This window comes from Callorhinchus milii, unplaced genomic scaffold (genome assembly GCF_018977255.1).
Source record: "Callorhinchus milii isolate IMCB2004 unplaced genomic scaffold, IMCB_Cmil_1.0 Scaffold3, whole genome shotgun sequence".
NCBI lineage: Eukaryota > Metazoa > Chordata > Chondrichthyes > Chimaeriformes > Callorhinchidae > Callorhinchus > Callorhinchus milii.
The window spans coordinates 86,318,681-86,342,106 of record NW_024704744.1 but is presented as its reverse complement, the minus strand read 5'-3'; the positions used below and the strand labels follow the sequence as shown (position 1 = coordinate 86,342,106).

The following is a 23,426-nucleotide window of genomic DNA, read 5'->3' as shown; positions in this document are numbered from 1 at the left end:
GCCTGGACTTGGGAAGAAAGAATGGCACCTGAGGGCAGTCGGCAACAGTGAAAACTAACAACAGATATAGTCACTATCTTCAGAAGGTGATGTGAAAAATTGGTAAAGGAATAACATTTTGGATCACATTTACCCCCCTCTGCCCCTTGTCGTAGGTTAATGATCTAGCTTTTAAATGAGAATTAGGCAAACACTGTACTTTAATAATAAAAAAAAGCAAAGGGTGTGGGGAAAGAGTAGAGATGTGCGAATAAATGGATACTTCTTTCACAACCCAGCCACATAGGGCTGAATAGCTGCCTCTGTGTTATAAAATGTTATTATTCTAAAACGTGAAATCATCTTTGGTGATTTTCCCTGAATCTCTGCCACAGCTTCTGCATCTTTTGATAAGAATGCTGAGCACAACTGGACTCAGTACTGTATGCATGGTTTGAGTAATCCTTTAAAAAGTGTCAGTTTCAGTTCCTCACCACTTAGACTCTATGAATCCACTTAAACGCCCAAATGTTTCATTTGCTTTTTACGATTCTGCTATGTCCATTGATAACGCGTTCGCTATTTGGTCTATTATCCCACCTCGACCTTTTCCCCTGGGTAAGTTACCATGATGACATGCTTTTTGTTTTGTAATCCTTTTGTTATTTAAGTAGAAATGTGGTAAAATTAGTAGCGATTCACAACCCGTGCCAAGTGATATAATAATAACAACCTTTACGTTTGACATGGCACATTATCACAACTCAAAGCCTTCAAAGGATTTATTGTAAAGTGTATTGACTCTATTTGTGCACAGCAATGCCCCAACAACGTACCTGTTCAGGTGGACATTAAAGATCCCCTGGCACTATTCAAAAAGAGAAGGGAGTTTCGCTTGGTGTCCTAGCCGATAAACCCGAAAATAAAATCGGTCAGTCATTTCATACCTATTTGTGAGTCATTGCTGTGCGCAAATTGACTGCCACTATAAAATACAGTCTACTACATTTTGCAGTAAATCCTGTGAAGCTCTTTGATGTGAAACGTGACTCGATGTATCAAATATACATGCAAATGCAAGGATTTATTCCCTCTTATTAATTCCTCTAAAACATCACCAGTATAAATGCAACTCTATGTTTCAGATCCTGCCTTTGAACTCTACATCACCACCATCTCTTTGGCCCATGCCTCCTGTAATCTGTACATTATTGTTCCAGTGTTACTCCCAGTTCTGCATCCACAGTTCCATCCATCCAGTGATGTCTGTGCATGCAGAGCGGGATGAATCTGGGAATACATGTCATGACGGCCTCTGAGTTAGACTGGAGCTCACGACTCCCCTCAAAAGACCTTCCCTCCAAATAGTAGCTGACCCTCCCCACGGATCCTGCCCTGTTTGACGTTCCCTGTACTCTTTTACAGTTCCTGCCACCCTGTTCTCTTGCTTGTAAGCTCTCCGAGGTGCTACCCTGCGTGAAGGGCACTCTATAAAGGCAAGTAGATGTTGTTGTAAACTGCTAAAAACCACTGCCCGAAGGAAAGATAAATGAGTACGGGAAATATATTTTTCAAAAATAAATGCACTTTGAATGTTCTCCCAATTCTAATTTCTCCCTTTGGAGCTTTCTGCCACACAACCTCAATAATTTATGGATATTTCCACAATTTTGATACTGTTGCCACTTGGGTTAATTGATAAGAAAGCACTTGCTGTGGAATGGGATGTACCATGTCATTTATTTCCTCTCCTGCGGAGAAACGCATTGTTATTGAGCTGGCTTTTTAAGAGTCTCAGCCAAGAACTGACAGGACTAATCACCACCAGGGCCAAGAGATGGAAATGTCAGACATGCCTTGGTTTCGGATCCGTAACTACAAGACTGGATGCTATAGAGGAACATGCAACAAAGAGCTTCTTTCTCTCTTTTTCCATTTGCTTCCTATTCAGCACTTTCAATTACTTAAGTAAGATCTACGTTATTGGGAAGAGAGGTGCAGTGGAGGTTATGATTCTGAGAAGTAGTTTCTATCACATGTTTTTCTTTGAAAATGGCATTCTGCGAACAAAAAATGTTGAATATTACAGACCAGAGTGAGAACAAAGTGCATAACAAATGCAGCCTGCTTCTCTTTCACAGTGCGCTGTGAAGAAAATGGAGGGAAAAAAATCAAATCTTTCATTACTTTCGGATGTGGTGCATGAATGCCATTGAATTCTTTGAATAATTACTCTGAAAAATAAAATTACACATCAAAGTTTTACTGCAGACACTCTCATTATAACAGTCCTCAGGAGCCAGGCGTTTTGTGTTATAATGAGGCTATTACACAGGATAAAATCTACCATGGTAATGTCTTAAGGCAGCCTCCTTTAGGCTCCCAACATAGCGCTGTGACTGAGACCTTTATAATGAGGGTGGGGTGGATTTAGATTTTTTTTTAAATCTTCGAATGATTGAGTTATACATATTCAATGTCATTTTATGACTCAGTTTTTAAAAACTTTCTGTGCTCAGCGTTCTTCAAAGGTTAAATAACTCATTGGGTCGTCAGCTTCGAAGAAGCCCACCTGGCGTATTGAAAGATATTGGGGTCTACTCCACGGCGATTTTCAAGGGGATTCCTTCATAAGAAAATCGGAAGTGTGTCATGCCAATGCATGGAAATTCTGGTTCTGAGGTGGGAGTCACAAAACGATTCGAAATTCACTGAAGTGGGAACCACCATATGCTAAATAAGAAATAAAACAATTCTGCATCTGAGTTGGTTTCTCCATCTGGCTCTCTCTGATTCATCACTTCTATGCATATGCGTAAGATCCAAGTTTATCCTTTCATCATTTCATCTCAGCTTTCTCTGAGACTCTTCTGATTCTTAATTCTCTTTTTTGTCCCTTTCGGGTGTCTAATCTGGTTGTCTGCAGTGTCTTTGATCTTTCTCGAGTGCTTGCTTCAGTGTGGTTAGCTCTGAACAAGTGTCCTTTGGCTGTCTCAATTTTGTTACATAACTACAATTTGTGCCATCAAAAAATAACTTGGAAATGGGTTCTCTCTTACAATTAAAGAGATCTCCCAGGTCGGTGAGGCTTTTTCTTTTAATCTTTTTTATATATTGAGATGAGAAAGATTTTTTTCTTGTTTTCTCCCCCTTCTGTCTTGTTTGGCCTTCTGACCCCAGCCCATTCCTGTCCTGCCATTCAAGCATGTAATGGGGGGGATCTATAAATGCAAGTTGTTGTTGTGTGAAAGTGCCTGGCCTCTACTCCAAACCACACCACAATGTCCAACGCAACAAACTGCGCCTTGGTTTTCCCAGTACAGAAACCAGACCACCGCCACTATATCCACACACAGATGATCACATTTGCACAGATGTTCACAGCTAATTAATGCCAACTTTCAATTTGCTAGCCCCTTACCTTCTCCATAGATTACAATGATAAGAGTTGCATAAGCTTGTATGACAGGCAACGTTGCAGTCTAAAGTAGGACTCAAGAGTATTTGTCCACGTTTCCTGTTTGTGGAGACGTGTAAACAAAAGATAAACAAAAGATTTATGAAACAAGGTTTAACTTCAATGTCATGCCTTCAATGCTCATTTTCTTACCCAATAAAAAGTACTCTTGGTGGAATTTCATGAGCTCTGCATAATCTTGTCCTCGGCACGTTTGCTCTCATCCACCAGATTTCAGTGGACGCATTTTAAAACGTGTGAAATCATGTCCCTTCCTGAACTGTTCACCCACTGAACAGGCTTGTATGACAGGCAATTGGCACTTTGGTGAGTCACATACACACCATTCTTCTTCAACACCTCCCAGTGCCGTTTTCTGCAGCCATTTTCTTCAAATTGTAAAATTAGTTTGAACCAAAGGCAGTGCCTGTCTTGTCATTGGCCATGTCTTCCACAAGCACTCTCTCTCTCTCTGTGGTGTGTGCACTCCAACACCTTTTTGAACCTGACAAGAAGGAGGGTGTTAGATGAGCTGCAAGCAAGCTGTTTGAGCAAATGTAAGTATCCTTCCCTATAATACCTTGCCAGAGAAAACCTCTTCAAACAGTTATGTGCAACTTTCTGAACCATTCCTGCCATCATAAATGGCGCCTCTCAATTACGCACGAAGTCTGTGCAATGAATGGCCACTTACACCATTGGAATCATTTTGCAAAGAAATAAGGAGTGGAAAATGGCGTTTAGATTTCCTGCTCCAAAATGTCAGGTTGTAGGAACGGGGAGAACCCTGTCAAGTAAATGTATCTTTAATAACAATAAAAATTACCCTTTAAGATCTACCCCCAAAAATGTAAGAAGCCAGGCTTATCGGATAGGAAACCAATGTGCACTGACCGTATTATACTGTAGCATTCAAATCGCTTTCAAATCCTAATGAAACCGAACGATTGGTTTGAAATCATTCACCTCCTACAGGATTATACCGTGTTTGTTGCACCGATTAGATGCAATTTTCATGTCTGAAGCAAGGCGTAAATAGGACATTAGTGTGTGCTGAGGTTTGCCATCCAATCGAATTTTTAAAGTTTGCTGAAGAGAGCATGTTCTTATCTTGAACTTCAATTTCACATGAATCAATATAAACTTTCAGGGCAGAATTTTCACTCCAGCTCCACTTGGGGAAGAATTTACTCCAGGTCAATGGGTAAATTCTACCCCAACACTTCTGTTTTGCTGCTAATGTCTAGGTCATCCATCCCAGTCCCTGCTGCATGTATTTTACTGTATTTTTTCACAACTGTTGTAGTGACTGTAGCCTCTCTTACTTCACAAACCACCTTAGCAGTACAGAAACAATCTGGTCTCTCAAGTTACTAAAATATTAAGCTATTTAAATTTTTCTTGAGGAGAAAAGGTCTTTTACCAGTTAAACATTTTCGCTTTCATTGTGGGGGGGGTTCCCATGAAGTTTTGATGGGGTTTATTTCATCTTATGAAAGGTTGGTATTAACAATGGACGTTCCCTCCTTAACTGAGCAGCATATTATATTCATCACAGCACATTCTTCACCCACAGAGCAACATGCAAAGTAAGGTGCTGTAGGCTTGGGAGAAAAGAATGAAACAGTTGAATGTTGTATTGTTTTTGGATGAAGTGCAGGATTGCTGCTGAAGCTCTTATAAACTGTGAGATTATATCTCACTGTGAGACTTCATCTCTATCTCTATCCACTTACACTGGAACTCATTGATTTAGGCAAAATGCCGTCTCCAAGCTCAGCTCAAAGAGTCCCATGAAGAAAAGTGCCTTCCATTCTTAGTTTGACAAAAAGCTTAAACATCAATCTTGAGTCAAGGAAACTGAAGCGGTTTTGCCATCATAGTCTCTGCAATGGGAATGTCACTCAGAGAGTGCCAATCCTCTTCCATTTTCTACACTCGGTTCAGTGCTTGTTATAGCCTAGAGTTCTCATATGAGCCTCCCACATCTCGACAGCACATTTCTTCCCAAGTGTGAGCGAATAGTTCCCATTTTTATACAGTTCTATTGTCCATAGATATGCTGAAAAAGGCCTGGGAGGAGGACGTCAGCTAAGGGGGAGAGAGTGGAGAGGAGATCTGTGATCCGTTCTTCAAGATCAACACCTGCAAAGGCCTACATTGGAGATAATTAAATCCTTTCACATGATGCATTAAGAGTGGTTGTGGAGAGACTGTTACCATATTCTTTAACTTCTGGATTTGCCTGAGGAGCTGGGTCTGCTGGAAGATGATTGGCATATCCATCAAATGACTGACAAGAGTTTCCACTGAGCTTCATTCCAGATGTTCCCTCTTGGGAGTGTTGATGAATGCCCCGTTGGATCAAACAAAGAGCTGCCTCTCATTTCTTGTACATTAGAATGAAAGAATATTATATAACTCACAAAGCTGCAAAAGGCAACATTACCTACTCCCGTGGTCATCGCTGGGGAGCTTTGTAATGAATTGCTGTGCAAATGTTTTGCATAGCTGTGTCCAGACAAGTCAGATTCAATGACAGTGGCAGAGGGGGGATAATTTTCATACCACATCTTCACTTCAACTGTTAAAACACCTGGACGTTAAAATTATAGATGTAAAATACGTCAGTGGAGAAGAGAATAGCACCATTCTTGCCTGTTTTTCAAGACCAAAAAAACATCAGCAACCACAAAGTGTGTTAGAGGGTGGCTGAACGTTAGCCTATTAATAATCATACACAAAGATCTCAATTGCACTACTGAATACCACTGATATCAGCGACGTCAGCACCAAGACAAACCACACTAATTAATCTATTCGAAGCCAAGACAAAGGCACTTCCACCGTAATAAAATTTGGGTAGGATCTATTTAATGGGGGGGTGTTATTGTTTCACACTGCGCACAGCATATTTCTGGTACTTTTTGTACTTCTAGAAGCACAATTTGTTAAAATGCTATCCAGCTCCAGTTAACCTCACAAGTATATTTTTGCACTGACTACACCAACTCCCTGCTTGTTAGCCTTCCCAACTCTTCCCTCCACAAGCTGCCGACCCCATATCAACCCGTCCGTTCCCTCCGCTCAGCAGGCTCTAGCCTGCTCCACGTCCCCCGCACCTCACACCCCTACAACCATCAGCAGCCGGGCTTTCAGCTTTTCTGCCCCCACCCTATGGAACTCCATCACACAGTCCCATCGCCTTGCGAACTCCATTCCACAGTTGTTCCCTTGCCTCCTTCAAGACACGTCTTAAAACCCTCCTCTTTGACTGAGCCTTCGGCCACCCTCCTACCCTCCACCCTCCCTGATCCCTGAGATGTCCTCCCGACGTGAAAGGCTTTTTATAAACATAAACTGATTTGTGTGTTTTTAACCAGTTGGTTTGTTACTTTAAGGCATATCAAAGTGATGCACACCAATATTATTCTACGTATCTTATTTTTATACATCAAACCATTGCAGATATTAATACAGGATACATAACGGTATTCCTTGTTCACCATGAGGACAAATTCCTGCTGATATGTTGTGGGAGGGGGGTGGGTGGCGGAGAGAGGAAGGAAGCACCTACAACTATATGTGTTACTGTGGTATTTTAATAATAATATTCCTTGCATTTGATATCGCGCCTTATCACTTTTATTATTATTATTTTATTGTTATTATTTTCTGTCATATTAGCAGAAATCTCACTGAAGTGCATTGAGGTCAAAAGATCTCAAGAAGTTTAGATGAAGAAGACCCTTCTGCCCATTTGATCTCATTCCTTCAGTATATCAACCCCTCCAGTTTTCCACTTCAGTATCAAACGGTTTCTTAAATGAGTGGTATCCCACCTTATAAACTATCCCAGCTGTTGATTAGCCATTGCATAAAATACGTCCCTGTGTATATGTTAAAGCTGCCCATAACATCCCAGAACTTGTGTCTCCTTGTCTTATACCATCCATTAAACTTTAAGGGTTTAAGGCTGAAAGTATCTTAAAAGTAATTTAACAATGTTTGTTAACTGGGGTACAAGTGTTTAGTTGTTTCAGTGGAAAGCTACTAAACTACCATGTATGTTGAGTTTAATCTTCCTGTCCTTTCCCTATTAATAACAATTTCACTGTGAAACAGGATATTTTGAACCAGTGGGAATAATCAGATAACGTATGGCGTGGAAGGAGTGGGGGGGGTGAACACAGCTTAGAAATTCTTTTGCTGAAAAACTCCAACATTAAAATTCTTTGAAAGCACAGATGCACCAGTATGCTGTAATTAGGTTCAAAAAATGTTTGCAAAACCGATCCAAAATCATTTTTTAAAAATTAATATCAAAAGTGACACGATTTCTTTAATGAGCCATCTGTTGGAGTATGAATGTGTTATATTAGCGAGTTCTTCACTTTATGTTTTTTTAATCCCCTCCAAAATGTTAGCTAGTGAGATTCAAAAGCAGTTGGTTGCAGGAGCACAAACTGCAAATTAAACTGAGGTAGCACCAAAGGTCAGATGCCCAAAAGCAAAGAGTAAGAAGCGACTGGGACACAAAGAGGAGAAACCCTATTTTCCCAGGCAACACATTGCCAATGTCATGTTTGCATCTTATTACAACATAATCATGGAGTCAGGTAGCGTAGTTCTTAGCGCTCTCGCCTCGCAAGCGAGAGGACCCAGGTTGGAATCCTAGTAGCGGCAAAACCTTAGGTAAGTTTCCTCAGTCCACAAGTTTAGCTAGCAGTAACTAGGAACCCAGTTGTTAGTTGATTGGTGAATCGCTTTCTGGGGGATAATAATCCCTTCNAAAAAATAATAATTTGGTCACTCAATCCACGACTGTTTGGGACACTGCTGTGCGCAATTGGCTGCCGCGTTTCACCCACAAAATACAGTCAATCCATTTTACAATATATTCTAAGAAGCGCTTTGAGACATCTTAATGAAGTGATAAGGCGCTTTATCAAATGCAAGAATTCTTATTATAGATGACACAGATTTGTACCTGTAATCCCCCTCCCCACAGTGAGTTCTAGATATCTAGGTCAGTCTCCGATACATTGAGCAAAGACCAAAGCCTTCCCGACAGCAAGAAACAAGTCGAAAACGAATTCTGGGGACTTGCTGGACCGGTTGCTCATTGGCGCTCACAGAAGCCTCAATGTCTATCATCTTGCCATCACCTCTGTCTGGCTATATAAAAAATAAAAATATGACACGTTACGCACCGTACCACATCAACAAGGAAAGTTGAAAGATTAGTGCATGGACACTGCATATCAGGTGCATAATATCACATCCAGTTTTGACAAGTATGTACAGAAAGGGGAACAACAAACTTATTTTTGCTCAGCAATCTCCTGCACATTTTTTGATAACTGACTGTTTCAGGACTGTGTGCATTGGGGGGTGGGGGCGGATGGGGGTTGACATTGAATTACTCAGAGGCTGTGTAAGATGTTCTACTGCTTTAATAAATATTTTACATGGAAACCACATTTTACTGTAAAACACTAATATGTACCAATTTACCACATGGAAAAGGACCCCATATAATCTGCTGCTTTTTTTTTTCCCGTTTGTAAAAAGCATGTACAATTTGCAATTAGAAACATAAACGTGTTGGCCACAATCACAACAGAAAAGCTAATACCTTAATACAAAGGACATAGTCACTTCGAAGAATGTCATTGATCTTAAGGGGGGAGAGCACTTTCCATACCTTGTATGAAGCAATACCACTCCCAAACTAATATCCAGTTACAGATGAACGTCTCTTCAACCAAGACATCATCGTACAGCCCTCATTGATGGCTACGTCACTCCTAACTAAAATCTTTTGTGTCCCTCAGTCGGTAGCGGGGAAATAAACTGAAAAACGTTACTTTTTGAGTTGAAAAGTTAAACACAGTACCATGTTAAAGGGAAACTTGAGTACAATATGAAGCCAGCCACCAATTCACGGACCTTACAGTACAAAATCCATTCTTTGCAACAGTCTGCCTGTTGCTATGGCAATGTTCGAGCACTTCAGGGCTTGCTCATGGGGCAGATCATTCCATTGTCACTTTGCTGAGAATCATAATCCCAGAATAATTTCAAAATGATTCACATCTTCTCTTCCAGATGCGAATTCCGGTCTTTTTTTTAAAAAAATTTAAAATCGTTGCCGAGAGTACAATGGATCTCAGATTCTCTGCTACCGCACAACAATGTAATGCAAGTCAGAATATAAGAAAATAGTATAAAACCATGTACAGTATAACCCCAGCAGATGACTCCCATTGTCCAGCAAACTTTAACACTGTTGTAACAAATTTAAGGCACCTTTGATAACATCCTTGTTACTATCAGTATAAACCATAGTCTGTTAGGTAATCTCAACCTGTCTGGAATGGGAGAGTGGAATGAACCAACTCACATTGTGCTGTTTTTTTTTGTTTTTAATTTTCTTTTGTGATTATTCTTTTCCCCTCAAGATCTGGTCTCAAGAACAGTATAAAGTGCATCAAGATGATAAAAGATTCAACTGCCTTTTCTGCGATGGGCCTGCACGCGGATGTTAAAAGGTATTGTTGACACGACATGTGCAGTTAGCTATGCTGGGTAAACCACTGCCCCCTGCCATCACAAAACAAGCCGGTTCCAATTTCGCTTCCTTTACACAACAAAGTTTGTGATCGGCTACAGGTTGTTTCAACGTGCTGGAATTCAGCCGAGTTTCGGAATGAATCATCCCGCCCTTGTGGAGTCCGGCCTGGCTGCTACTGGCCAGCTTCTCACTGCACACAAGTGGGAGGGCGCTCTCAATGGAAATGTGCTTCTCTGCATCGCCTTCCTTTTGCTCCTCGGCCTCAGGGTCAATTTCCTTATCGCAGGCGCTTGCAGTACTGGCATAGGTATCAGATGCTGCACTGACTCCCAGATCGATCCTGGAGTGAGGGCCATGGTCTCCATACACCGCAGGAGAGTCCATGCCCTGGTGAGAGCAACTGGGCAGTGAAGACCGCGACTCCTCTGCACTGTAGACAGAGAAGGGTATGGATGAATACTGGCCATCGCAGTCCTGGTAAAAGCAACAATCATGAAGGCTGCCGTCATACTCCTTGGCAATCCTCAGTCGCTTCCTGTAAGGAGAGTCCTGCGACCCAAACCAATCAGTGGGTGCCATCTCCCCGAACGAGCACGCAGACAGACACCAGTCATTCTGCATTTCCCCTCGGATCCGCTTCAACAAATTGTTGATCAGCACCGACCGGCGGAGGAACACTTCCGGGTCCTCAATGAACCTCAGTTTCTCCAGTGACAAACGAAGGATATGGGTGCGATCCTCGGGTACAGCCATGGCACGCGCCTGTCACCAAACACAAACAGAAGACAAAGGTTGAGAACTTTTCTTAACATGGCCACACATGTTACGGTCTTCATTAATATCAAAGAGAGTTCATGGAGTGTTTTTTTTTCTCTCTCCTAGCTATCTCTCCCTGGCTTATATTCTCTCCTTGTCCCAGATTCACACCCTCATTGTTGTTTGTTGGACGTTGCTGGAGCAAACTAGCTGACAAATTTGTCTCCATAGCAACGTTCACTTCATTTGCAATTAATCTCATTCTGCCAAGCGCTTTGAGACGTTTAAGTGAAAGGCGCTCGATAAATGTAAACTGTTGTCACCATCACATTCCGTCACATTGTTAACGTAATCGCGTGACATTTGATTCTCATAATCTGCATCTCAAGCCAGTTTGAAAATCTAATTCCAACAGCAAACAATCCAGGAAATTCGTGCAGGTTTATGTGTTTAATTTAGAGGGAAGGCTGTTATTAAAGACGTGGTCTGAAGCCATGTTCACTGTTTTCTTTATTTTTATTCCTTGGGCCATTCTTCCCCAAACCACACAGCTCCTGAACGCACTGCCGCCAATGTTACAGCACTGTGCCACTCTGCCCTGCAGCATGTGCCTTTCGACACTGTAGTTGTTTTCTACCCTTCTACTTTAAAAATTAGTTTTTAAATAACAGATTTAATAAAGATAGGCAAACAGAAAAGCAATTTCCAACCAACATTCCAAAACATATGCCCACAAATAAATAAACCCACAAATAAACAAGGAGAGAGAAAAAAATACTGGTCCTAAATTAAATGAATCTGATTAAAGGTTACCGTATAAAGGAAATGTATGAATGCGAATAACCTACTCTTTGACAGCAGCTGTGAAGAGGTGGATGAAAATCTTCATCTTCCACATATTTCCGTTTGAAGTATGCGATCTTGGACGTTGTTAGAAAATTTGAGATTCCTTTACAAGGTGATTCTGTGAAAATGAATCAATAATAATAATAATAATCCTTGCACTTGATATAGCGCCTTATCACGTCTTCGAGACGTCTCATAGCACTTCACAGAATATACTGTAAAGTGAATTAACTGTACATTTTGTGGGTGAAACGAGGCAGCTAATTGCCCACAGCAGTGTCCCCACAAACAGTCGTGGATTGAGGTGACCAATTTTTTTTTTTTTTAAGGAATTATTACTCCTGAAAAAGCAATCCGCCAATCAACTAACAACCGGGTTTCTACTTACTGCTAGGTAAACAGAAGCGTGTGGAGTAAGGAAACTTGCCCAACATTTCACCCTGCTGGGAATCAAACCCAGGTTTCTTGCTTGCGAGGCGAGTGCTCTACTCCGAATCAACAACAACAACAAAATTACATTTGTATAGCACCTTTCACATGGAGAGGACGTCCCAAGGCGCTGGACAGTCAAGCGTTTCAGATCTGAGTTGGGATTGTGGAGGGCAGGGTGGGGAAGCATGGTGATCGATAGCACGGTCAAAGAGGAGTGTCATGAGATGGGTTTTGAAGGAGGCAAGGGAGGGGGCGAGGCAAAGGGACTGCGGAATGGAGTTCCAGAGGGTGGGGGCAGAGTGGCAGAAGGCCCGCCCTCCAATTAGTGGGGCGAGTGAGGCGGGGGACATAAAACAGGCCGGAGCCCGCTGAGCGGAGGGAGCGAGCAGGATGGTAAGTGGTTAGGAGGTCTCAGAGGTAGGGGGAGCAAGACCCTGTTGGGCTTTCCGTCATGAGTGAGAATCAAGTACAGTTACTGCATGTGGTTAAATGTCTGCTGCTTTTTGTTATTAAAAAAATGCTCTGGTTTAAAAAGATGGCAATATCCCGTTTCATTGGAATGCTTCCTGTTCAATATGCAATGAATGGTACATAAAATACTATTTTGGGGTTTCTATGATTACATGTTTCCCATGAAGGGATTATTTAGAATTAATATAAAAAGTGCAGTTAATAAAGGTTCAATAATGTTGTGTGTACTGTTCTCAGAACAAATACAATACAACCACTCTTCTTGTGTTTTAAAAGGCGTGTTGACTTTATAAGGCAAGTAACATTTCAGCCTGGGTGTCTTTGGAGATGACCCACAGATTATAATAGCAGCAATCTTCTTAATTCTTCCATGTAATATTATTGCCCACTTTACTCTAACTGACTCATTTGAACGGAAGGTGACACATTAGCTGTTTAGTAATGGTCCTTAGGCTGTTGCATCCAATATCAGTTAGATCAATGTAATGGTATTTAATTGGACACAAGCGATTAATCTAGGGTTATTAATCTCAAATCTGTTTTGAATATCTGAGGTTCATATCACAAGAGGGACTCGACAACATTAACATCAGCCATTCGAATGACAGACTGAGAAAAACAGTTCCTGTGTTGTCATTACTGATTTTAGTTACTAATGTTTAGCACTTGGCATCAGTGTTTGTGCTTTTCCATTCCGTCATGAATGAGAAACACTTGCAGCATGCAAGCACCAGTTAGAAAGTTCTTTCTTACATGTGACAGACAATTGCAACATGTTTTTACACAGTTCAACATCCTATTTATGGTCTTTGCTAAACAAGGAACCAAATATGTTCACAGAATGTAGCATATGGTGAAGTCTTGGGGGATGGGGGGGAGGGAGATGGAGAGGGATGAGGGGAGCGGGGACAAGTTTATACTGTGCTTTTCACAGCAATGTGCCATGGAAATAGCACTGAATTGCTATATAAAAAAACACAGTACAAATTGGTTTTGAGGTGTTTGACCGGAAAAGGACTTGCTGAAACCCAGCTGCTGAAATCACGTTAAGGAGGTGGATTCACCAAGATATCAACAACAACTTGCAACAACTTGCATTTATATAGCGTCCCTCACTCAGAGTAGGGTCCCAGAGTGCTTGTTCTTTCTCAGTTCACAGGCAAGGCAGTAGGAATCATTTGAACCTCCACATGCATCTCTCAATGGACGGGATCACCCAAAGACTTGTACCAGATCAATTTAATGTTTTTGAAGAGCCAGGCGTGTGGCTGATTCTTCAATAAGGTTAAAGTCTAAACCAGCATTTGCTCTGCACATGTGTTGTTAAACATTTGCCGAGCTCCCCTGAATTAGAGGAGACTGGTATTAATTAGACTTCTTGCTCTCAATCACTCTATCGCTGGAAGCTATGTTGCATTACTTCCATTAGTATGAACTAGGCATAAGCGTATAGCTTCTTAGATTGAAGCTTTCTCCATTAAATATATCATAATGACATAGTTTTTAAACACACAATTTGCACTTGAGATCCCTTATTCTTGCTATGACAAACAATAGACTGGTAATTGTTCATCAACGTGTAGCGAGTATAATACTGTAAGACCTTTTAAACAGTTCTAGACCACAATATGTATAAAAACAAAGGGGACTATTTTGCTCAAAATCAGAATATGCATATTCTATCTTCTCCTAACAGCAAACTTCAAAAATGCATCTCTGATGATAAATGCATTTGCAATGTGGTAAATCTATTTTGCACTAAAGAAGTGCATTGTGTCTTACGTATAAAAACATTTAATTTCTTCTTGCTGTGAGTTAACATCATCAGGAAATAAATGTATTAAGGATTCCTATGAATTAAAAATAGTGAATAACTGTTAAGAGAATCACAAGGTAGCAACACGTTTGAAATTGAAGTGTTCAAAAGATTTCATAATAACAGTTAGCACAAAACCAGAACAGTTTGTTTTGTCATTGTGAACCCTGAGATTGTCAAACTATTGCTTTAACCTCACACAGAGAGAGGTGTGTCTTATCATTTAATATGAAAAAGTGATTTTTTTTAGTTCATTTTCTTACTGTTGAAATCCGTAGTTTCCATTGTCAAGCTGGTTTACCTAAAGCAATGTTGGGTTTGTGATATGGGACAAGCAATATTACCACATAATGTCTGATAGTGAATCTCATGCAAATTCATTGCCTTATATGTATAGAATAACAGATACTCAAAGTGAATTGGTAACACATAGGTGATGCTACGTTTGGGACCAGAGTGTGATGTGAAAGGCACTATTCATGTCTTTAATTCTTCTTTTGTCTACCCATTCCTTTGTACAATATACACAAGATACTCTTTGCTTGCCTTCTGTAGCAGTTAACTGTACATGTGAAGAGGTTCATGGAAATGAAGAACAAATGGGCATTGTTCATTGTGGAAATCTGGCACTGCTAGTGTAGAATTACAGAAATCTGCAGATTAAAGAGTATCATTTCAGGAGAATCCAGGTCAAAGCACTTGGTATATATTATTGAAGGGTATCTCACCAATGGTAGTGAACAAATGGGAAAGAATCCTATGAAGTAAATTATGGTACTTTTTCACACACGTGAAGCAACATTTTGAACTCGGCCTATTTTTGGGGTTAGCAGAAACCCATCACCATGTTTAACAGTATCCAAACAATTTCACATATGCAGGTCATCTATGTTTCCTATCTATAGTTCCCTGTATCTGAAATGGAAATGTGCATCCGCTCCCTGGAGGAATGCACCCTGCTCAACTAATTCCAGAGAATATTATACACAGGTTGGCAAAAGCTAAGGCTTGGAGACCATACAATGTCCGTTGGGGTACTGTTGGGAGTTTAACCTGCTAAAACAACACAGTTTGCCATTGAGAGCACTGGCTGGCAAGAACTCCACTGCTTGTCCAGCTAGAATCACCCTTATTCATTAGGGATTTGGCTTGCAGGGTTAACAGGAGCCAAGTGGAAAGAATACCTGCCCCTCCAAGTCCTGCCAATGAGCCAGGCTGGCTGGTCTGTCATCACCAATGCCCTGGAGTACGATGTTCTTGGAGTCTGGCTCAGGAATAAAACTCCAAGACTGCCACAGTGGATTGACTGAATTCCAACAACATTCCATTGCCAATCACGTCATTTTAGAGCCAGCTCAGTCCCAAGGAAACCCCACTTTTCTCCCCCAGCTCGCCCTCAGCAGTAACAAATTTAAATTGTTTAATTGTCATAGCTCCAAGTGGAACTTCAATGCACTTTCCATGCTACATACTGGTACTGGGAATTTGTGTTTACCTTCTCGCATGCGAAATATCGGTTCTACGTGCAAATAATTATCAATCAGCCTCCATTTACATAGAATAATGGACACCCGGGATTGATTTACAGGTTAGCAGTTTCACTGAATGGTATTTAAGGTCCCAAATTGCTCATGGTCTTAGCCTTAAGTCCTAAACTTTAACATTTTGGAAAATTCTTAAATTCAGTTTTCATTTTAAAAACAGTTTTCCCGTAGTTCTTTTTAAAATTGGCTTCCAAATTAAGACTGAATTGAAGAATTTTCCAAACTTCTGCACGGACATCAAGGTGTAAAGCAATGATCTGACGTAAAGTTCAAGTCATGTGAACCCCCAAGGATATGCGTTTACTGACTTGAAATCAGACCAGTGTTTCTGTGTTGCAACATTGTGAACCTCTTGTTTCTGTGGTTCAGTTGGTTCCGTTTTGATGGTGACACTGGCCCAGAGTATGAAGACCACCTGCCAGCGATCTCCGCATTGTTAACAAGTGATGTCGTTCTCAACATCACTGTGACATTTCTGACGCCGCTTATTGAGAAAATAAATTTGCAATAGGCTTCAGTAATTTGTGCAATTAAAAAGATAATCATTTCCGATTTGCTTAGCAGTATATATTTTTTAAAACATTGGCAGTGCTGAGTTATTATAAGCAGGACATTTGAAACCAGGGAACATTACAATTACAGTCTTCTAAACCTTTGACAAGGCACAGGGATGCAGCTCGTTGCCAGTGGAAATGTGGGCTCTGCGATTTTTCTTGGTTCAGATTAAATGTATTTCTACATACCTCCACCCCCACAAACACACACCTCCTTCCCCACCCCACCCCCCCAAAAAAAAACAATCCTAAGATTGCGATGTTCAAGTATTTGCTGACTAATGATAATATCCTTTGACCTGGGGAGCAATAGAGCAGCAAATCTGATTCATCACTGACTCTTGTCTGCCTCAGATGTTTTGTGTGTGTGTGTGTGTGTGTGTGTGAGTGTGAGTGTGTGGTGAAGGGGGTGGAGGTGGAGGCAATGAAGGTTAGAAAGCGAACGGAAACGAAATGCAATGTGTGGGTACCTGCTGTTGACTGACCTGTAAGGTCTCCGTATTTAGTCGGGGTGGGAGGCGCGGGGCTTTTGCTGAAAGACTCTTCCCAGATGGGGACGTACTCTGGGATCTCCGAAGGTTCTTCAATGGGAAGATCGCATAGTCTGCTCATCGAAATCACCAATGTCATTGCTCAACCTCGGCACTGCAGATTCAAAAGGGCGAAACGTTAATAAAAAGAAAGGGCAGTGGGGAGGGGATAGAGTCTTGTTTGCATTGCACTGGATTTTGGGGGTGGATTGTTTTTTTGGATGGTCGCTGTTTATTCCAGCTCCTCTCTCTCTCTCTCTCTCTCTCTCTCCCTCTCTCGTGTTAACCTTCTCTCCTTCATCCCTTATTGCAACCCTTCACTGTGATCCCACTTGCCATCCCTCTCTCCCATCCCCTCGGTCCTCTCCTCTCACCAGGGAGGGCGGTGATCCCTTTGCTTCAGTCCACCAACTTTTGCAGTTAAAAAAAAATCTTAAAAATGCCACTCGATTAAATAAAACCCGAGTCATTTTCTACACTCGATCAGAAATATTTAACCATCAGCCGAGGTGAGGGGAGGGGGTGGGGAGGGGGGGGGGGGGGCTTTGCATTATGGTTGGGTTTCTCTGCAAAAAGAAACCACGAACCCATCAAAACCCCTTTCCTTGCCCCCCCCCCCCCCCCCCCCCCCCACACACACACACACACTCCCTTCCTTACCTGTCATTCAGGGCCCGTTCCAGTTGCGAATCGATATCGGGTTTGGGGAGATCGCGAACGAAAATCGCATTGAGATCCGAAGCGGGAGAGCGGGGGGGGAGGGGGGAGGGGAGAGGGGGGAGAGGGGGAGGGGGAGGGAGGGGAGAAGGGGGGAGGGGGAGAAGGGGGGAGAGGGAGGGAGGGAGGGGGGGAGAAGGGAGAGTGGGAGGGAGAGGGGGGGAGAGGAGGGGGGGGGGAGAGGGAGAGGGGAGGAGGGGAGGGGAGGGGGAGAGGGAGAGTGGGAGAGGGGGGGGGAGAGGGAGAGGGGGGGAGGGAGAGGGAGAGGGAGAGGGGGGGGGAGAGGGGAGGGGGAGAGGGAGCACAGGCAGAGCCGAGCAGAGCAGAGCCGCTCAAGTCATAACAGTGTGAGAACCGACGGGACAGGAACATTGGCACCAGATTGACTCTGTGTTGTGTGCCTTTGGGTCCCGGAGCAGCTCCGCGCAACGTCAAAACCCTGAACATTAAACCCGGCCCTGGGGTTTGGGGAGAAAACACTGCACTGAGATCAGGAACACACACACACACACACAGTGCCTCGCGTCCAAAAATCAATCGGTAGCCTCGTCTTTTTCTGAGCTACAGATATTATCTGTTATGCTTTTTTTCCCCTTCTCTCACTACTGGTTACAGTCAACAATCTTGTCTTATAAATTGTTAAGAGGGAGGGAGGGAGGGAGGGAGGTTGGAGCTGAGGAGGAGGAGGAGGGGAAGCAGAGGCTGGGGGTGGGGTGGAGGGAGAGGGAGACTGTGTGGGAGAAAGATTTGATCTGCATAACCATACGGCTTTCTTCCCTTTTTTTCCTCCCCAGTGGTTTATTTGCTGTGTTTCTCTGCCACTTCCACCGAGATTATCCCCACTGAAGCTCTGAGCTCTGAACGGATCAGTAGTGCCAAACATAATTTGGAATCCAATCAGTTTTGCAATGGAAATATTAAGCAGAATGCGTTTCCAATTTCAATCCGCAGACAAGGAGATAAAAACCCATGTGCATACAACTTGGGGGTGGGTGGGGGGGGGGGGGGGGGGGGGGGTGAGAGAGTCACTTTCTTTTTAAGGGGTGGAAGAAGAAAAAAAAACAAATCCAAAAATGTGCAAATAATTTCTTAGCTTTCTCGTTTCTGTACTCCTGCAGTAATTTCTTGCTGGTGGTCACACAAGAGAGAGAGAGAGAGAGAGAGAGAATCTCCAGGGCCTTTGCAAAGTAAACTTTTATTCTACATAACCTGTTTCTGGTTTGCAAAGCATTAAAAAAAAACAGCAGTAAAGTAGCCTCCTCGGGAGAAAGAGGAATCGGAGCCAAGACTTGGGTGTATTCCAGACATTTGGCCATCACGAGTGGTTTCTTTACTTGAACTCCCTCCTCCTTACTCCCCCCCCTCCCACACATACACACAAGTCACCTGAAACACGAGCATTAAATGTTTTTATTATTTATGGGGGGGGGGGGGGGGGGAGAGGGGGGAGAGAAGAAAAAAAATCACAAGACATACCTAATTCTATCAGCACAGCGACTAGTGAAATTGGAAGCGGATGCGGGAAGCTAACGCCAACATTGCTGAGTGCTTAACAGTCACAGCCCCAGGAATCCATCCATCCCACCTACAGTATCCATTTCCCATAGAAGGAAAAATTATTAAAGAGCGGAATGAATGCCCTTAGTCTTTACTGTGCAGAATAGGGCGGGATCGCTTTTTCAGATTGGTTCACAAGAAGTCCACACACACACACACCCCTCCCCCCTCCCCCCACACACACACACCCGGGATAGACTCCAAGAAACAAACTGCTGGATGCCTTTTATAGAGCATTTTGGTTCAAGTGCGTGACATTTCATACACGCGGTCAGACGTGGCAACACCAGTTAATAAACCCGGACTGTATTTGCGCAGCTCCGCTCGCTCTGGGTCCAGGGGGTAGAGATGCCCTGGATGGACAGAGGGTGGGTCAAACCCCGACCAGACCATGTCTGTCCTCTTGTCTGTGCGTGAGATCTCTTACCCCGATCTGCAGCTTCAAACCATTTTAAAAAAATACCACCCCAGGAGTCTGTCTCTCCCTCTCTCCCTCTGTGTGTGTGTGTGTGTGTGGAGTATTTTTTCCGGTTTCCATGATTATCAAACGCAATCGATCTCAAGCACTTAAGCTCCTACACAAACACACACACACACAATCATATGCAGAAAGCATTTCCCACCTCTGGATAAAACTCTGTGCAGACTGAAAGGCACATTCCTCCAGACTTCACATTGTTGGACATGCACCAACAGAGAGGCTTTGTGCAGTCCAGCCCTGAATCCCCACACCTTGCGGTGAACAGGGAACATCCCCGTGGATCACACGGGGTAGATTAGAACATGCCTGTCCTCCTCTGTGCCACAGAGCTCTGACACCTGTGATTATGCATCGGAAGAAAGTTATCCGCCAGATTCAATTAATTTGCCCCTTGATTTGGCTGTGCAGCCGCCAGCGGTGCGGTGGGACTGCACTGTGTAACGCTGTGTGTTTAGTTTGCTCCGCTCTCTGTGTGTGTCCAGACAGGGTCTGGTTTCGCGTTCAAAATGCTATATGTATGTTCAAGTGCCTCCTGGACTGGGGAAAAAATATCCCAAATCGGGCCGCGCCTTGGCATCTGAGTCATTACACGCCCTATCTGGTAAGTGCGTGGATTAGGAAATCGCCTGAGGTTTGGAATTCAGGAAACGTCTGAATGGGTCAATTATTGTATAAACAAAGTCTCCGCCGATTCATAAATTGGCTCTAAATCCTGCAATACACGGCGGATGCTTCTTTCGACAGCGCGACCTGGAACCGAGTGGTGTAGAGAGGGGGAGATCTCCAGTTCCCTGTCCCCAGTGCAGCACTGACACCGAGAGCTTATCTGTTGCATCGATCCACATCCAATGTCAACAAACAAACCAGACCCCTACTTTTTGCACTTTCTCAGCTTCGTTACACCCAATTGGTAACAACAATTACAGCGGGTGTTAACCACAGGCTCCGCTATTCGTAGCCCTTATGCAATCTTCAGCGGCTCTTTTTTTAAGATATAAACACAACAAAAACCTTCCCCCCGCGGATTATCCCGCAAACATCTCATCGAATTTCTTACAACACATTGTGCCGCCATACACACGCACACTCCTTACCTGTGACCTCGCCCCAGTGCCTGGATTGTTGGATTGTACAGGTTTTTCAGGTGTAAAAGGTGTTAGAACATTTCATAAACTCCTCTTATTCCGCCCTCCCCTTCTCCCTCTGTCTCTGTGAGAGTTACAGTGATCTCGGCATCTGCAGATCAAACAGGGAGTTGTTCAGTTGCGAGGGTTTGGGGGAAGAGGCGGAGGGAGGACGGAGGGAATAGAAAATCTTGCAAATCCTGTTTGGCATGTCCCTGCGGGCTGTCGGATGCTTTGCTCGGCAGAGCAGGTGAGCACAGCTCAGGGATCTCCGAGGACTAGCTCAGCCCAGCCCAGCTCAGCCCAGCCCAGCTCAGCCCAGCCCAGCTCAGCTCAGCCCAGCTCAGCCAAGCCCAGCTCAGCCCAGCCCAGCCCAGCCCAGCCAGCTCAGCTCAGCCCAGCCAGCTCAGCTCAGCCCAGCCAGCTCAGCCCAGCTCAGCCCAGCCCAGCTCAGCCCAGCCCAGCTCAGCCCAGCCCAGCTCAGCCCAGCCCAGCTCAGCCCAGCCAGCTCAGCTCAGCTCAGCCCAGCCAGCTCAGCCCAGCCCAGCCAGCTCAGCCCAGCTCAGCCCAGCCAGCTCAGCTCAGCCCAGCCCAGCCCAGCTCAGCCAGCTCAGCCCAGCCAGCCAGCCAGCCAGCTCAGCCAGCTCAGCTCAGCCCAGCCCAGCCCAGCCAGCCCAGCCCAGCTCAGCTCAGCCCAGCCAGCTCAGCCCAGCCAGCCCAGCCCAGCTCAGCCCAGCCCAGCCAGCTCAGCTCAGCCCAGCCCAGCCAGCCCAGCCCAGCCAGCTCAGCCCAGCCAGCTCAGCCCAGCCCAGCCCAGCCAGCTCAGCCCAGCCCAGCCCAGCCCAGCCAGCTCAGCCAGCCAGCCAGCCCAGCCCAGCCAGCTCAGCCCAGCCCAGCTCAGCCCAGCTCAGCCCAGCCAGCTCAGCCCAGCCAGCTCAGCTCAGCCCAGCCAGCTCAGCCCAGCCCAGCCCAGCTCAGCCCAGCCAGCCAGCTCAGCTCAGCCCAGCCCAGCTCAGCCAGCTCAGCCCAGCTCAGCCCAGCCCAGCCCAGCCCAGCTCAGCCCAGCCCAGCCAGCTCAGCCCAGCCCAGCCCAGCCCAGCCCAGCCAGCTCAGCCCAGCCCAGCTCAGCCCAGCCCAGCTCAGCCCAGCCCAGCTCAGCCCAGCCCAGCCCAGCCAGCTCAGCCCAGCTCAGCCCAGCCCAGCTCAGCCCAGCCAGCCCAGCCCAGCCCAGCCAGCCCAGCCAGCCCAGCCCAGCTCAGCCCAGCCAGCTCAGCCCAGCCAGCCCAGCTCAGCCCAGCCCAGCCAGCTCAGCCCAGCTCAGCTCAGCCCAGCCCAGCCCAGCCCGCTCAGCCCAACTCAGCCCAGCCCAGCCAGCTCAGCCCAACCAGCCCAGCCCAGCCAGCCAGCCCAGCCCAGCCAGCGCAGCCCTGACCAGCTAGCCCAGCCAGCCCAGCCCAGCTCAGCCCAGCCCAGCCAGCTCAGCCCAGCCCAGCCCAGCTCAGCCCAGCCAGCTCAGCCCAGCCCAGCCCAGCTCAGCGACCTGCGCTCACTGCTGAGCTGTTGCCTGTAGCAACCCCAGTAAGGGAGACTTCTCTCCTCCTCTTCCTCTCCCCCACCCCCAACACCCCCACTCCCTCCCCCCAAAACCCCTGCTCCAATGTAAATAAAAAGGGTTTTCATCCAGAAAATGAAGTAAAACTCGCATAAGTCTGTTCTGTATCAATCATATAATCACCTAAATCATACATCTGCCAAGTCCCATTCAAGAGTTTATATTCTATATAAAGTTCTGCACTGTCCTATAAAGTCCAAAATAGTCCTGTAGCTCACTGGTTAGAGCACTCACCTCGCAAGCAAGAGATCTGGGTTAAATTCCCAACAGGGCGAAATGTTGGACAAGTTTCTTTACTCCACACACCTGTTTACCTAACAGTAAGTAAGGAACCCTGTTGTTAGTCGATTGGTGGGTCGCTTTTCTGGGCTTAATAATTCCTATATAAATAAAAATAATTTGATCGCTCAATCCACGTCTGTTTGTGGGACATTGCTGTGCACAATTGACTGCCACGTTTCACCCACAAAATATGCTCAATTCATTTACAGTATATTCTGTGAAGCGCTTTGAGCCGTCTCGAAGATGTCATAAAGCACCGTATCAAATGCAAGGATTATGATTATTAAGTTGTATTAAATGTATGGTCCCAACTGGTACGACTTATGTGAGGTTTACTATTACTTCACTGCCTTTGAGAGGGTAACCTTTGACTCCCCTAGCCTGAGAGCTAGTGCTTTGCAACTTCAAAAAAGAGATCTAACTGATAATAAAAGTTTTAAATCCCTATGTTTGCAATCAAAATGCTTGCTACAAAAGTTTTATAGACCTGGTTTTGAGGAAATGAGGAATCACATCTTTCAAGTGTAACAGTATATCCTGTGAAGTGAATCCTTCAGATGTCTCGACAATGTGATAAGGCACTCTATCAAATGCAAGGATTATTATTATTATAAATTCTTTAAAATGCATTTTCAGTGGGAATACTGAGCAAATTTAGCATCTGTCTGGTTTTGGACCAGAATATCTGGAC

General features: G+C 44.5%; 1 protein-coding gene across 4 annotated transcripts; it reads right to left on the bottom strand.

The window, feature by feature from the left end:
- Positions 1–8,881: 8,881 nt before the first annotated feature.
- On the bottom strand, positions 8,882–21,041 carry sertad4 (SERTA domain containing 4). Of its 4 annotated transcripts, none has more exons than XM_007892475.2 (4): positions 20,812–21,041; positions 16,903–17,077; positions 11,618–11,733; positions 8,882–10,775 (listed from the first exon to the last, which is right to left on the bottom strand). In XM_007892475.2, exons 2-4 carry the CDS (start codon positions 17,060–17,062, stop codon positions 9,984–9,986), a joined length of 1,068 nt encoding a protein of 355 aa, XP_007890666.1. In that variant the 5' UTR covers positions 17,063–17,077; positions 20,812–21,041; the 3' UTR covers positions 8,882–9,983. The 4 variants fall into 4 exon arrangements, with proteins under 4 accessions (XP_007890666.1, XP_007890668.1, XP_007890667.1 ...); XM_007892477.2 differs by having other exon boundaries at positions 16,918–17,077; positions 20,812–21,040; XM_007892476.2 differs by lacking the exon at positions 20,812–21,041 and adding an exon at positions 19,156–19,332.
- Positions 21,042–23,426: the final 2,385 nt, after the last annotated feature.

Bases quoted from the DNA above. Each gene is read 5' to 3' on its own strand.
- sertad4 (XM_007892475.2), bottom strand. From the start codon at position 17,062: ATGACATTGGTGATTTCGATGAGCAGACTATGCGATCTTCCCATTGAA. The intron at 11,734-16,902 runs GTACCCACACAT...TCATTTTCACAG, and splicing joins TACAGGTCAGTCAACAGCAG to AATCACCTTGTAAAGGAATC. The intron at 10,776-11,617 runs GTAGGTTATTCG...GTTTGGTGACAG, and splicing joins TTCACAGCTGCTGTCAAAGA to GCGCGTGCCATGGCTGTACC.